Source organism: Pongo abelii, chromosome 6 (assembly GCF_028885655.2).
Source record: "Pongo abelii isolate AG06213 chromosome 6, NHGRI_mPonAbe1-v2.0_pri, whole genome shotgun sequence".
Lineage (NCBI taxonomy): Eukaryota > Metazoa > Chordata > Mammalia > Primates > Hominidae > Pongo > Pongo abelii.
Genome location: NC_071991.2, coordinates 131,162,310 through 131,178,019, shown reverse-complemented (window position 1 = coordinate 131,178,019; position 15,710 = coordinate 131,162,310). Strand labels below are relative to the sequence as shown.

Genomic DNA, 15,710 nt, shown 5'->3' with positions numbered 1-15,710 from the left:
GCTTCTGCTGCTGCAGCAAATATTGTTTTTACAATTCCTGGGCCTGCACGAAACGAAGGTGAATACTTTTTAAAAAATGACTACTGTTGTTCACCACAAAGCTAAAACCCCACAACATTAGACCCCATTTCCTAACTTCACGCTGGGTATCATGACGACGTTATGTTAAGAGTATCCTTCTTAAACTTTAGTGAGTACCAAAATCACCTAGAGGGCTGGTTTGAACAGAGATTTCCAGAGTGGAGTGAGGTTCAGGAATCTGCATTTCTCATAAGCTCCTAGGTCACACTGATGCTCTCGGTCCATGGGCCACACTTGCTTTTGCACTGGTATAAGGCAATGCTGCTCAAACTCTAATGTATATACAAATCATCTGGAGATTCTATACAAATGCAGACTCATCAGAGGTTGATGCTCTTGGCCACAGAATACTCTCTAAGTAGCAAGGGTATGACATATTCCATTGGGGATAGAGGAAGAAAGTTTGCTTGTACCATTTGTTCACATAGATAGTTGCCCATTCAGCAATTTGATAGGTAAGGGGTTAAAAACCTTAAGCATTAGTCCCCTCACTCTTTTTTTCAGATGGAGACACCAAAGAAGAAATAAATTAAATGGCATCTCCAAATCAATGGTAAAGCAGGGAAATGAAGTGAATCAGTTCAGTCTGTCTCCTCATGTTTAAGGAATGAATAATTTGTACTCTGGGAGATATATAAAGCATGAGATGGTATCCACTTCAATGGACTGTTTCCAGAACTCCATGTTCAGAATCTGACTCAGGAGAAATGAATAATTTCTCTTAAGATATTTCCTTAGTTTGAATCAACATGCTTTCCTTGCAACAGGTGGAGGCCATTCTGCAGAAAAAGTGATGGCAACAGAGGGATCTCAAATGGTAAGACCATGAGATGTATCCAATCCTGCCCTTATCCTGGGAGCATTAGAGGCATAAGAACTGTAACATTTTAATTTTAGCACCATTAACTATCTTAAACCCAAGATCATGAGTTTTATACCATGAGCAGAAAACACAGCCATGTCCTGGTACTACGGAAGTCATCATTCATTCATTCATTTTCATTCACTCATTCATTCATCCATTTATTAAATATTGAGTGCTTCCTCTATGGTAGACACTATTCTAGGAGCTGGGGATTTAGGAGAGACCCAACTGCAACACATATCTGCGCTTTTCTATCTATCTATTGAAAACTCCTTTACGCACTGGGGCAAAAGTGATGGTTCTGTGCTTTACCTTTCTGTGAGGCAGTACCGAAGAGTAAGGGATTTAGACAGTTCTTCTCTAACTGTGGAGAGCTCAGTTTTTATCCCCAATCAGTTGCATATTGATGCTTTTATAAAACATAAAAATGAATTGCTAGAAAAAAGAAATTTTAAAACCCACAAAGATATACAAAACATGAGGCCCAATTTTTTATTACTGGATTCAACAGACAATGTCAAAATGCTAAAAAAAATTAAGTGTCTAAATGCTCACTCCTAAATTCTCTACGTCTCATAGCAGACTGGTGACAAACAGCTTGCAGACAAGCATAATCCTCAGAATCCACTTCGGGTAGAACTGGCTGGGAGCACAGACTCCAGGGTTACATTGCCTGAGTTTGCATTACAGTTCTACTACTTGGCAGCTATGTGACTGTGGGCAAGTTATTTAATTTCATTGTTTCTCAGTTTCCTCCCCATAAAAAGAATACCACTCAGAGCTGCCATACATTTTAAACACTTGCAATCAATACAGACAAAGCACCCAGAATAGTGTCTGACTCATAGTAAATGCTACTGAAGTGTTAGCTGCTATCATTACTACTATCTACTATTATAACTGCTATCATTACTGTTTTTACTTCTTCTATTATTACCACTAGTGTTACTCTGCTGTATCAGCTTGGGCCAACACTTGCACAGTTGTTTTATGTATAAAATGCTGCTTGTCATCTCTTCCTTCCTACTGACTTCCTTCCTTCCCTCTTATGGAACCTGTGACTAGAAAGTGAAATCACTGAGAACACATATTGGCACTCATGGAAATGCCTCTAATAATCCAAGTGTCTGTACTGCCCAGATGCCACTTCAGAAGGACAAGGACAAAGTGTCCTGGGGTTCTCTTCACAGGGCTCCTAGGCACCTTGTCTGTCTGTTATCAAACAACTGGAAGCATCACTAAGACAGCTGTCCTCCCACCCTCCCTGGAGAATCCGGCTGGGCTGATGCTATGTGACAGTGGGTGTTGCCTCAGGGAAAGGCATGTCCTCTCTTCTACTCTGTGACCAAACAACAGTTTAGCAAAGGGAAGAATTTTAAAGGACATTTTTATACTTCCTGTAATTGAATACTTAACCCACATGCATCTTTCACACATACACATATTTCTCCAAGCTCCTTCTTAACATTTGTTTTGGATTCTCAGCTAAAATTTTTGAGAATCATTTCTTATTCTTTTTTCAGATTAGCCACCTACAATTAGCTGGGAATAAAATATTAAGGAAACATAGAAACACATTCAAGAATAAAATTCACCTTGTGCATGTAGAGGAAGACAAAAAAAGAATGAAGCTTGAGTATGGGGAATTATTAGAAAACAGTTTACAATCACTATAAGGCAGGAAAATACCAAACATAGGAAAAAAAAATAACCATCTCCTTGTTTGCTTTTTAAACTGCATAACGCTCTCTGAGAATATTAAACAAACTTATTGATATGGTTTAAATAATTTGCATTTTCATAAAATAAATTTTTTTAATAAAAAAAGGAGAGCAACAAAATCACCAAAAAAAAAAAAAAAAACAAAACATGAAGCAGGTGTGTTAACTCTAGAAAAAAAAATTTGCAGGTTAATAGCTTGAATGGTCTTAGCCTCAAGACTTATTCATTTATATACAACTATATCTTGACAAGGTCAAAGAGAGAACAGGTAAAGCTGGAGTTCTTAACTAGTCTCACGGTGACTTAAAGGACAAGAGGCACAGTAACATGTACAAAATGGCTGGTGATGAGGTTGGGAGTGATCTGACACGCACATGGACAGACTGCCCAGATATGTCATTTTGCTGGTAGCATATGGCCTGACATGGCCCAGATCAATGAGTTATGAGTTTTAATGCATCTTTGCTACTGAAGCTGCAAATTATCACATTTAATAAGCCAGTATTATTGGTTCACAGATTCACTCTGTAGTGTACTGTTGCCTTTTTTTTTTTCCTTTTAAATTCAGTACACAACATGTTCAAGTTGCTCTGTATGGCATATAGCGTGACACTTCAGAGAAATAAATACTGAAAGGTTTTCTGATGGAAATGAGGCTAATGATATGGTCAGACAACACATAAAAGTAAACATATTTTTGTCACTCTCTATTTCTCATCTCCTCATTCTGACTCTGCAGGTACTTATGACTCTCAAAACTTATTCACTGTATCCATCCATCCATCCATCCATCCATCCATCCCTCCATCCATGCATCCATGCAACATGCATTCATTGAGTAAGTTATTCATTGAGCACCTTCCTGCTGCCTGGCATTATAATATGTGTTTGGAACTTATCTTCTAGGGGGAAAAGATAGAAAATATACAAGTTAGTGAAATTAATTAATAATTAGAGTTTTGATAAGTGTTAGGAAGAAAAAACCAAAGTGTTAAAATCCTGATTAACTGGGGAGATCTACCTGGGATCTTGACAAAAAAAAAAAAAGTATTCCATTCAGATGATTCAAATAAAGAAATATGAATGAAGAAATAACTTACAGAGGTATGGGCAGGGTTGAAAGCAGCAACAAGGGATACTGAGGCATCCAGAGGCTTTTAACAGCAGAAAGCTGAAATCAAGAGGGAAGGAGAAGAAATGACATAGCCAGAGTCCAGTGAGAGCTGGAGCTATGGAGGATGTGTCACCTGGCAGGATCTCCTGTTATGGAGGGAGGCACCCACAGCCAGGTCCATGATCCAAAGTGAAGAGGAAGGGGAGAAGAAATCACCCACCCTCTTTCTCCTCCCACTTTCCAATCTTCTACTTGTGCTGCCTATCAGCAGAACCTGATCAGAAGCTACCTGGCAAGGGGGACTCCATGACACAGTCCACAGACACAGTCCATAGGGTTTGGCCTCAGTATTGATAATGGATGGGGGTGGTTGTAAGGAAAAATGGAAGAATGGAGAATAACCAGGAAAGGGGACCTAATTAGGTAGGACAGTCAGGAAAAGCCTTCCAGTGGATGTGACATTTGAAGTGACACCCAGAGAGGAGAAGACCCCAGCCATGCAAAGGGCTGGAAGAGATATCCAGCAGAAGGAAGAGCAAGCACGTTCCTTTGGCATTCCCCCTTCTCTGAACCCAACACTCAGTACAGATCCCTCATCAGGTGCATGACTACAGAGACCCAGACCGTCCAAATGAACACCTTCCTATTCTATTTTATCAATATCATAAAAGAGCTTGCTCATAAAAAAGAATGCTCACAACTAGGATGCTTCTCTAAGAAAGGTCCAGCACTTCTGTAAATTCTAACATATAAAGAAAAATCAAGGGAAACATATGTAAAGGCAGGTAAGGGCAGGCAACTGGAACAAGTATAATTCCCTTCCATATATACAACTTCTCTTTGAAAAGCTCAAGCCTTCCATACATTGAATAGTCTCATATTGTACAATTTAGGTAAAAGTGTGAGACTGTGCCCATCCTATTCTTAAATGAAGAAACACAATAAGGATTCAATTCCAACGTAATAATAGTTAATGTATACCTATAATTTAAACTCCTACTAATTTTCTTTTAGTTTTATATTTACCTCCAAGTCACCAGCTAAAATGTATATAAAATATATGCCTCAAGCCTATTAATCAAAAATATCTACTGACAGATTATTTTTTCTGATGCTAAGAAACCATTTTTTTACATAAAGTAAAATTTTCAGTACTAACAAGATCATCATGTGAATTCAGTGATTTGACTTTTAAAGTCCAGTTTACTGGTTCACATTCCCTGTGAGGTAGCCAAGTCACTGAAAAGTAAGTCTGCCCCTAAAAGGTATAGAGGGTTTCCTGCTGGTAATTGAAGTTGGGCATCGTAACTTCCTTCCTGTTAATCCTTCATACTCAGCGATGCATTCACCAATGGAAAAATAGTTCCTTTCAAGGACAAATTCCAGGCATAATAATGAGGAATTGCCTGCATGTTAATGAGATTCACCATCTCTCATATCCAAAGCTAACCGTTTTTTTTTTTAAATTTTTCTTAAAGATCTTAAGGAACTTCCATTATCCAACTACATTACACCTAAATTTCCCTAGTGCCTATTTAATTTATTTTCTTTTGTTTTGTCCCTGATGAATATGGAAACAGATGGTAATTCTTCTTTTTTAAATTTATGACGCTTGCCAAGTCAATGAAAATTGCTGATAAAAATAATAAGTTCAAAGTGTATTATTACCTGTAGGAGAGGCCGCTGCACTCCCAGCACCTTCATGGTGTCTGCGTTGGCCAGAATCTTCAAAGGGTCAGATGTTTTAGTGACTCCTTCAATCTCCTTGTTGATCTCAGCCAAGACTTGATTGAGAAAGATGTTTTTGATGTACACGGTAAGAAACTCTCGAAGAGGACACTGTTTGGCTGGGCCAAGACCCAGGGCATGCTCAATCTCCTGAATAAATCTGGAAGACAAACAGTAAGAAGGTTATTAAATTTATAAGGAAAATGTTATATAAATATGACATGAGGACATGAGTATATCTAGTGTTGGCTATTTCCGTGAAGAGGGCAGGTCATCAAAAATACTCATCTCTATATAATTTTTAATCTTTTAAAAATATAAATTATTCCACTAATTGAATAGAAATAGGATGAAACAGAAAACATGACTTCTAAAAATGGGGGGAAAAGGAGAAGACAAAAACTATTTTTAATTCCAGAAGGAGATAAGACTACAAGAAACAATGGGAAAACGTGAAAAACAAAAAACACAAATTATTGTGCAAATTAAAAAGCACATCCCCGAAGAGTACATATTTCCCGCTGAAACCTTTACATCAGGGGTCCCCCTACCCCCACACTGGGCCATGAACCAGTAAGGGTCTGTGGCCTGTTAGGAACCAGACCACACAGCAGGTGGTGAGCGGCCAGCTGGGCGAGCATTACCACCTGAGCTCCACCTCCTGTCAGATCAGCAATCACATTAGATTGTCATAGAAGCATGAACCCTACCGTGAGCTGTGCATGTGAGGGATCTAGGTTGCATGTTCCTTATGAGAGTCTAATGTCTGACCTGTGGTGGAAATTTCATTCCGAAACCATCTTTCCCCCAACCCTTGTCTGTGGAAACATTGTATTCCACGAAGCCAGTGCTTGTGCCAAAAAAGGTTGGGGACTGCTGCTTTACATGTATAGATACAAATGTCAAAAAGAGAGAAACAGAGAGAGAATGAAGGATACTCTAAAATTCATGATGATATGTGAGTTCAGAGGTTAAGAAAGGGAATGGGATGGGAGTTGGAGGACAAAGGAGAGCTTCAACCTTACTTGTAATGATCTATTTCCTTTATTAAAAACCCTTAAAGAATACATAACAATGTTAATGATTGTCAAGTCTCAGAGATGAGTATATAGATATTTATTAAAATTCTTATTTTAATAACAAAATAAATTTATTATTAAAATTCTTTTTAATTTTCTATACAGGCAGCCCTGCTTTGTGTGGTTTCATATGAACAAATTGAAGTTACTACTGTTTTTTAGTTAAATAACATCAGTCCATCAATTACATAGTTTAAATACCTGAATACTGCAGTATAGTCACCACAGTACATTAAATTTAAGTAACTAAAGTATAAACTTTGTTGCTAGCTCCTCTGAAATCCCTATGTAAATAACTGATGTGTGTTCATCATGATTAGTGACCAATCACATCCCTTCTTCCAATGTCTATTAGCAACTGGTCACTGTGCATTTGTTATTCACTTCATGTACAGGCAGCAAAGCATGCAGCTGTGGTGCCTCCCTGTCCCCCACTGATAAATCCATATGGCGCTTTATAAAAATGGATAATTGAAAGAGGGAATTGGCCAACAAAGATAAAAGTACCGCAAAGTGATAACACTGGAAGTGAAATTTGAATTGAATGTAAATGGAGTTACAGGAGAAAGAGTTGACCCTGGGAATGTTGACACTGCTGCCATTGGAGAGGCACAGCCAGACTGAAGGCCAGCACAAATGAGGAAGGTGGTTGTGACCAAAGGGATGCAGAGGATGAAGAGAGATGAGACGCCAGAGGAAGTGATGTTGGCAACAAATTTCACACTTAAAAAACTCTTGGAGATATTTCACAACACAGAAAAAATAAAGGATAAAATGCTGGCAACCAAGCCAAATTCAGAAGTATGATAGTTCACCGAGGCCCAGAAAAGATGCTTGCTGTATATTGCAAAGCATATAAGACAGCGGCAAGCACTGCTATACTACTCTTGATAAGATTTTAACAAAAAATAAAACAGTTTAATTGTCAATGTTTCTAATGTTACAGTGTACTAAATACATATCAGTTTTCTTATTTTTCAGTTCTTAATGGATTAAGAGTACATTCTTAATACATGAATTAAGAATGAATTAAAATGTATATTTATAAATGCCAGGAATAGAGTTTTTTTTTTTTTTTTTTTTGAAGCAGAGTCTTACTCCGTCACCCAGGATGGAGTACAATGGTACGATCTTGGCTCACCTCCACCTCCTGGGTTCAAGCAATTCTCCTGCCTCAGCCTCCCTAGTATCTGGGATTACAGGTGTGCACCACCACGCCTGGCTAATTTTTTTCTATTTTTAGTAGAGATGGAGTTTCGCCATGTTGGCCAGGCTGGTCTTGAACTGCTGGCCTCACGTGATCTGCCCGCTTCGGCCTCCCAAAAGTTTTTAATGTTTTGACAAAAAATTTTAAAGTCATGAAACAATTGTGACTATCCTCATTGATTAAGATTGCTTTGCATGGTTTCAGCTTGCATGGTCATTTTTACAGTTCCACAATGCTATGGAAAGGAAGAGCTGTATTGTACTTCAATTTCTTCTTAAAAAAGGGGAGAAGAAAATAAATGAAAACATAAAATGAATAACCAACTGGGAAGATATATTTACAATTTATATCACAGATGATGGCCAGAACTCAACAAGAAACAAAACCAAATAACTTAGTAAAAAAAAGATCAAAACACATGAAAAGACTATTTATAGTCAATACAATGACCATTAAACATTAAAAGCAATTTTTCATTCATAAGAAAAATGCAAAGTACACTATACTGAGATACCAATTTTTACAACAATGCAATTGGCCAAGTTCCAAAAGTTTGAAAACACACTCTGTTGCTATAAGTGTGAAGAAAGAGGCATTCTCATATATTATTGATATGAGTGAAAAATGGTACAACCCTATGGAACGCAGGTTGGCACTATTATTCAAAAATCCAGATGCATTTCTTTATGGCCCAGAAATCTCACTCCTGGGAAATTCTTCTGAGAGCTATATCTAAATATGGATGTGATGATCTACATTCAGAGTATATAGAGCATTACATTGTTTTTAGGCAAAAGACTGGGAACCACCTAAAAGTTCATCAATTAGGGAATAATTAAATAAACTGTGGGATATTTACATTTTGGAATACTGTACAGCTCCCTCTACTCCCAAATGTGGAAACTTTTGATGTACTAATGTGAAAAGACCTCCAGGATATATTGTTACAAGGAAAAAAAGCAAGCTCAGATCAATCTACGGTTAGCAGTATTTACTATACTAACCTCTATATAACAATTATATATCCATTTGTTTATTTTAGCATAAAGACATCCTGGGAAGTCTCAAAAAAATGACTAAGTACCCATAGGAGGCAGGGGTGGGGGTCAGGTCTGGGAGAGGAGTAGAAATTAGACTTCTGAATTATAACTTTTAATAATCATTTGATTGTTAAAAACTGTTAATGTATTAGCTACTCAAATAACATTAAATTAGAAAATTTAAAAATTACCTACACATATCAAAGACTATATTTAATAAATTGCTGTCAAATTAGGACACATTTAAAGTGTGGTGTATAATAGTTCCTTAAGTTTAACCGTTTAACCTAATAAAGAGTTTTCTTTACTTACTAAATCAATACATTGCAGTTAATCTTACATATTACCAGTTAAACGCTCTATTAACCCCTGGGGTGTATGTGTGGTGGGGTGATGAAGATGGTGTATATATAGGATTATCACAATGAAAAAAGTAGCTTTCCTTCAAGGAAAGATGAAATTGAGAAGGCACAAGAAAGAGCATTGAGGCTTCTTAACTGATGTTATCAATGTGAAAGAAAAATAAAATATGACCAAAAACAAAATATAATGGATCTTTAAAGAGAGGGTGAGTGAAAGAAGGCAGGGAAAAATGAAGACATAAAAGTACATGGTTAAGCATGGCCACAATTTGAAGATCTCCAAATACCACATCCTGCTACGATGACCCCTTCTGTTCTCATCTAACCCTCAAAAAGATACTCTACCCAGGTGCATCCTAGTCTACTTGGTTGCCTTCCAAAAGAAAACCACTGTTATTAATTTGCTAATGAGTAAATACACTGAAACTCCTTTTATTATTTTTTAATATTATGAGAATTAATCATCAGAATCTCTATTTTTTTCAAAGAGACTTTGGAAAAGAGTTTTCTGAGTGTACTTCCGACATTTTCAAAACATTTAACATTTATTAGAACAAAACTTTTACCAGTCAATCTGCTCCTAAACAGATGGGCAGAAGACTCTAAATTAGCCTCATTTTCTTTCTTTCTAGTCCCATATTTGCCTTTCATGTCCCTAAAATATGAACTGTGCTGAGCAGCACAGACAGAGGGGCCCCCATCGCTTTTGGCTGAGTGATTTCTTTCAAATTCAAATCATTTTTTCCCTAAAGCATACACATCTATCTCACATGACACATACAGGTTGACACTGTCAGCCCTAACTGGAGGGGACTCATTCAACATGTTTCCAAATCTGCTTTCAGAGCTGCAAGAGACCTCCCTGTACAGAAGCACAAAACATGTGGGTAAGAATGAAAGAGAAAAATTAAAGCTGTTTCGCCAGTCCATTCTTTACCTTAGTGAAAAATGGGTAGAATGGGGGCTAAGGGATGGGGGAGGGGAGAAGATGTTGGTCAAAGGATACAAAATTTCCAGGAGGGGTAAATTCAAGAGATCAAGAGATCTAATACACAACATGGTGACTATAGCTATTAACAATGTGTGGATACTAGAAATCACTAAGAGAGCAGAGTTTATGTGTTCTCATAACAAAAAATAAATATGTGAAGTAATACATGTTACTTAGCTCAATGTAGCCATCGCACAATGTATATATATTTCAAAACATGTATATCATAAATGCATATAATTTCTATTTTTCAATTAAAAATAAATAAAAATGAAAAACGAAAAAAAGTAGTTACCTTAAATGGGCAACCTACCCTTCATGGGCAGGAAGGACACAGAAAATGAGCCTTCCTAGCCATCCAGGAGATGAACCTCACTCACTGTCACTCTGCAGAGGGGAGTGACTTAGAGAAGGAGAGTGGTCAAGAGAGAAACACTTACAGTAGGGCTTCCAGAGTTTGGACCTGGAATGCACAGTCTCAAGCAGGTTACTTAGCCTCTCTTAGCTTTACTTGTGTCTTCTGTAAAATGGCTACAATAACACTACCTACCTCACAAGATTGTTTTGATGGTTTAATGAGGAAATAAAAATTAAGCACTCAAAACAGAGACTGGCACACAGTAACTGCTAAGTAAACGGTGCTGCTGCGGTTTTTAGAATTACTATCTTACATAAACCCTGATGAGGCTGGAGATTAGAGGAAACTGTGAAATATTGTATGATTTTTTTTTTCACTTTGCTCCCTTATTTTCATATCTAATCATCCCTAGTTGACAATTCAGACCATTAGGTTAATACTTGGAATATTTCACTAATAAATGGATGTAGGAATGAGCAAAAAACCCCATGTGGCCAGGTGCAAAGTGTAAATTGCTAACTGCTGAATCCTTCGTGCCTAGTAGTGCTACTCTATGACTGGCACACAGTAGACTTGTAGGAAATGTTTATTGAATAAAATATTGGATAAAATAATCAAAAGGTCCTTTGATCATAACCCATAGTTCCCGAAACTAGGACATAATCTATCTGGCATGTAATGCCCTTCTCCTAAGAGTTTGGACTATAGATTTCAATACAAAATTTTAAAAAAATCATCCCATATCTCCACCATTCGAATGTAAACCGGTAATTCTTACTGACAGAGGATTCTGTCATTCTTATCCACATCCCACACTGTTTTATATTTTGTGCAATATGGCTGTTCACACTACTTTGGTATTCCGTTCTTTCATGGAGTACTACAGACTCATTCTATCAAGCTAATGAACACAGTTTTATTAACCAAACAGCTACTAGGGAACATCTTCATTTTGCTTCTGTTGAATTATTTCCATAAATTAAAATATTGCAAGCAGCTCTTCAACATTTTTGGTGAGTCTTCATTTTATTTTCCCCAATTTACCAGTGTACTGGATGGAACCTTTCACCTAGTGTTTAAAAATGATCTGTTGAATGGGAGACAGGAGTGAGAGTCAAGGGTATAGAAGAGAATAATCAAAAAGCCCAATTTTCCCAACAATGCTCCTCATTAGCTCTATGGAAGTATGAAAACATTGAATTTTTAACAGTGAAAAGAATCTCATTAGAAAAGAAAATACTTCACTTCAAAGTTAAGTTAGAACACAGATGGAGCCCTGTCAAAAGAGTATTATTTAATCTCGTGAAGTACTTTTATACCAGGGGTTTCCTATCGCCTATAAATGATGAGCAGGCAAACACAACATACAGGCATATCTGTATATGGAAAAAGAGACTATGAGAGTAAAGAAAAGGGTATACATAATGCTGTATGGGGAGCGTCTCATCACAGAATTTTGAGGACCCTTATTCAGATCAGCCTCCTAAACTTGAGGTTGTAAAGTAGGAGAAACAAAAAAAAAAAAAACAAAAAATGCGAGTATGCAACTGACTCTCATTGCTTTCAAATGTTTAAAGCACAGATCTGGCCGGGCGCGGTGGCTCACACCTGTAATCCCAGCACTTTGGGAGGCCAAGGCAGGTGGATCACGAGGTCAGGAGATCGAGACCATCCTGGCTAACATGGTGAAACCCCGTCTCCACTAAAAACTCAAAAAATTAGCCGCAGGGCATGGTGGCGGGTGCCTATAGTCCCAGCTACTCAGGAAACAAGCAGGAGAATTGCTTGAACCTGGGAGGCGGAGGTTGCAGTGAGCCAAGATCGTGCCACTGCACTCCAGCCTGGGCAACACAGCAAGACTCCATCTAAAAAATAAAATAAAATAAAATAAAGCATTGATCTTATCGTCTAAATTCTAATATTTATAAATATTTAATTGAAGCTTTCCTTTTCAGATTCTCAACTAAAGGCCCTCTAAATGTATGTACATATGCAATACCTGTGTTGTTGAATTTACTTTCTTGCAGCAAGTTATGTGTCCTTTGGAATGCACACATGAGCACACACTATGAACATTTCACCCAATATTTTCAAAATTTTAATCTCGATTTGATTGCTACCAAGGGAAATTATAAACTAATTAAAATTTCACTCAAGCATCCCTCACTTAGCCCAGCCTTATCACAAATTCTGTTTCACTATACAGCTCCATTTCTTCCATTTCATCTCAACCAAGAATTGTGGCTGCTACCAGCTGGAAATATCCTTTAACAGAGAGGTCCTATATCGTATTGTAGAAGCTGCAATGACAGCAGTGATGTTTTATTTATTTGAATAAAAATAATTGCGTATTAAATAAGTATTCCTTACATTCATATCCTAAAAAGCTTTTAAAATTCGACGGCCAACATCACTAATAATGGGACAAAATGGACATCATGTACCTTCCGATATGATATAAAGAAGAACGCAGTATTGTTTTGTTACTCTTGCTAAAAATGTGCAACTTGAGTCTAATCATGAGAGCACATCATTTTTCATGAAACCAAAATACAAAATCAAAGGTACAAATTTCAGAATATTCAAATTCAGGATTCTGGTTTTAGAGCACAAGTAATTCATGCATGACTCTGTCACAATAGTGAATCACTGTTTATTGTTAATTATGTTTTTTAATGTGTACATTTATATATATATATTCTGTATCATACAATATAAACTTTTCACTTTGCTATTTCCTGACTTTGCTGTATATCATTACATATAATTTGGTAGTTTAGGATGAATAACGTACACATTAATATAGATATTTGGGAGGTCTGGGAATTTTTCTGCTGATTCCATGTATCACAACCAATAGAAACGTGTGATTTATCCTTTATGACTTCTGCATTTTGCAGGATCTCTCAACATATCATTTCCTCTTACATGTTTTCTAATCTAGTCTTGACTCTGCAGAGATGTACCATCCTTACTGAGAAGCTCTGAATCTCTCCTATTAATAAAGACTAAAAAAATGAATCTGAATTCTTTTATCTCCATTTTAGTCCAAGATTTCTATGTGAAAAGTTGCATGACATTTACAGGTCTGCAGAAGCTTTGCATGATCAAAAATAAGTCCACACGGTCCTGTCCTCATTGTGCCAATCCTCTACTGTCACATTTAATATTGTTATTTGACACAGATTGTGTATAAAAGCATGCATTAAAATTTTAATTAGCAATAAACGGTGACATACTGTTTGTGACACCATCATGAATGAATTACATGTGCTACAAAAGCCACAGTTCTGCATCAGAATTCTGTACCTTTGATTTTGAGTTTTGGTTTTACGTAAAGAATGCAAACAACAGTAAAAACAAGCCTGTAGCATGAATGATACATGAGTTACAAAGAGAAAATAAAATGCACATTTCCCCCTAAATCCAGCAAACTGAAATAATCTTTGGACCCAGAATGAGAATGAAACACCCTAAATCCAGCAAACTGAAATAATCTTTGGATACAGAATGAGAATGAAACACTAACTGTCAAATGCAGAACTTTTCAGGAGAGATATGGGCCCATGTACAAAGATGGCAAACAGCACTAATAACAGAGTCCTGCATTCTGATAACACTTTCTGCACACCACTCTAAGGGAAATCATGGACTATTTATGAGAACACAGTATATTCAAAATCCCTACCATGGTAGATTTATACGTAAAAAAAAAATCAATCTACAACTCATAATAAAATCCACCCCCAGACATGGGCTCATCCTTGTACAAAGAACTGTGACCAGTTAGCTATACTTAGATGATAAACGGGCTTTGGGAATCAAACCCAAGTGAAGCCATGCAAAAGGCTGGAAACATCTCAGTCTGCAGAAAGAAGGCGCCCCCAGCAAACAGGGATCCTTTAAGATATATTTTTTACTTTCTCAACTGCTCTCAGGTATGACTTTTAAGACACAGAGCAAACTGGAAAACAACTTAGGCAAAGAAGGAAAGAAGCCTCAGAGGAATTGATTTGAGATATATTCAACTCACTAGTATTATCTGAGTCGAAAAAGATCATTTAGAAATGATTTACAAGGGACTCATTCAGAAACAGCAGCAACAGGCATATTTAAGACCATAAATCAGTGGAACATGAAAACCGAAGAAAAATCCATAAAGGTTAATGCACTTTGGAGCACATTTGCCTCTTAATTCATGGGAGTAAGCCATTGGCACATCAGGAAGAGGCTCTTCCCCAACAAGCTGTAATTGTTCATGCTGAGTGTAACTACTATCTGTGCCTTTTGTATATAAAGATTTTCTGTGTAAAAGTGCAAAATAAGCTCACCACTGCAGAGCCCAATCATGTCCTCAGCCCATACCCATAGGAGACAATTTGCTGAACTAATCAAATAAAAAGGGATTTGGGTGCTCTTATTTGTAATGTGTGAAATTCATGTCTGGGAGTAGAGGAGAAAAGGGGTAAAAATCGTTAAATAAAGGGAGAAAGAATATTATCTACAAAATTTGGACTCTGCAGGCTTATAAACAAATTTAACTTAAAAAAATCTTACCATGAGTATATTGCAAGTGATTTGTGACTACAGTTAAGTGTTCCCTCTAGACTGAAAAGCACTTTAGGTAAAATGAAGTAAGCCTCTCTAAAAATGACAGCTGTTAAATTTTTTAAGCATATAATTTGGAAACTGAAGTGACTTAAACTCTAACCCTTAATATCAAGCAATCTTTTTAAACCAAAGATTGCATAAATAAATAAGGGATGCTGACATAAAACTCAGAGAACAAAATAATAATCCTGCTTTTCCGAGAGGTCTAGAATTTTGGTTTTATCCTTTCAATTTATCTTACGGCAAAATACCCTCTTCTTTATGTCTTTTTCTTTTTCAGAAGATAAAGCTGTCAGAAAAATTTCCAAGAAAAACTGCAATTTATTACAAAATGTCTATCATACACCTGGAAACTTATGTGTCACGTATTAAATATACTCTGTTTTAGGCGCTCCATATCAGTTTGACCTTCAGAGACTCTAAAGCAAGACACAGGAGAATCTGGCAAATCTTCTACCTGTTGCTATGCCAGTAGGAGCTGTATTAATAATTGCTTACACCCATGGAGGGTTTACCATGTCCTGATCAAAGAGCTTTATATGGATTCTTTTT

The 15,710-nt window shown here is 36.9% G+C and overlaps 1 protein-coding gene across 6 annotated transcripts in view; it reads right to left on the bottom strand.

The window, feature by feature from the left end:
• EXOC4 (exocyst complex component 4) overlaps positions 1-15,710 on the bottom strand; it is an 870,395-nt gene that overhangs the window by 285,005 nt on the left and 569,680 nt on the right. For all 6 annotated transcript variants that reach the window (XM_054558840.2, XM_054558838.1, XM_054558839.1 and 3 more), the window contains 1 exon segment: positions 5,451-5,670. In XM_054558840.2, the coding sequence (XP_054414815.1) occupies positions 5,451-5,670 (220 nt within the window).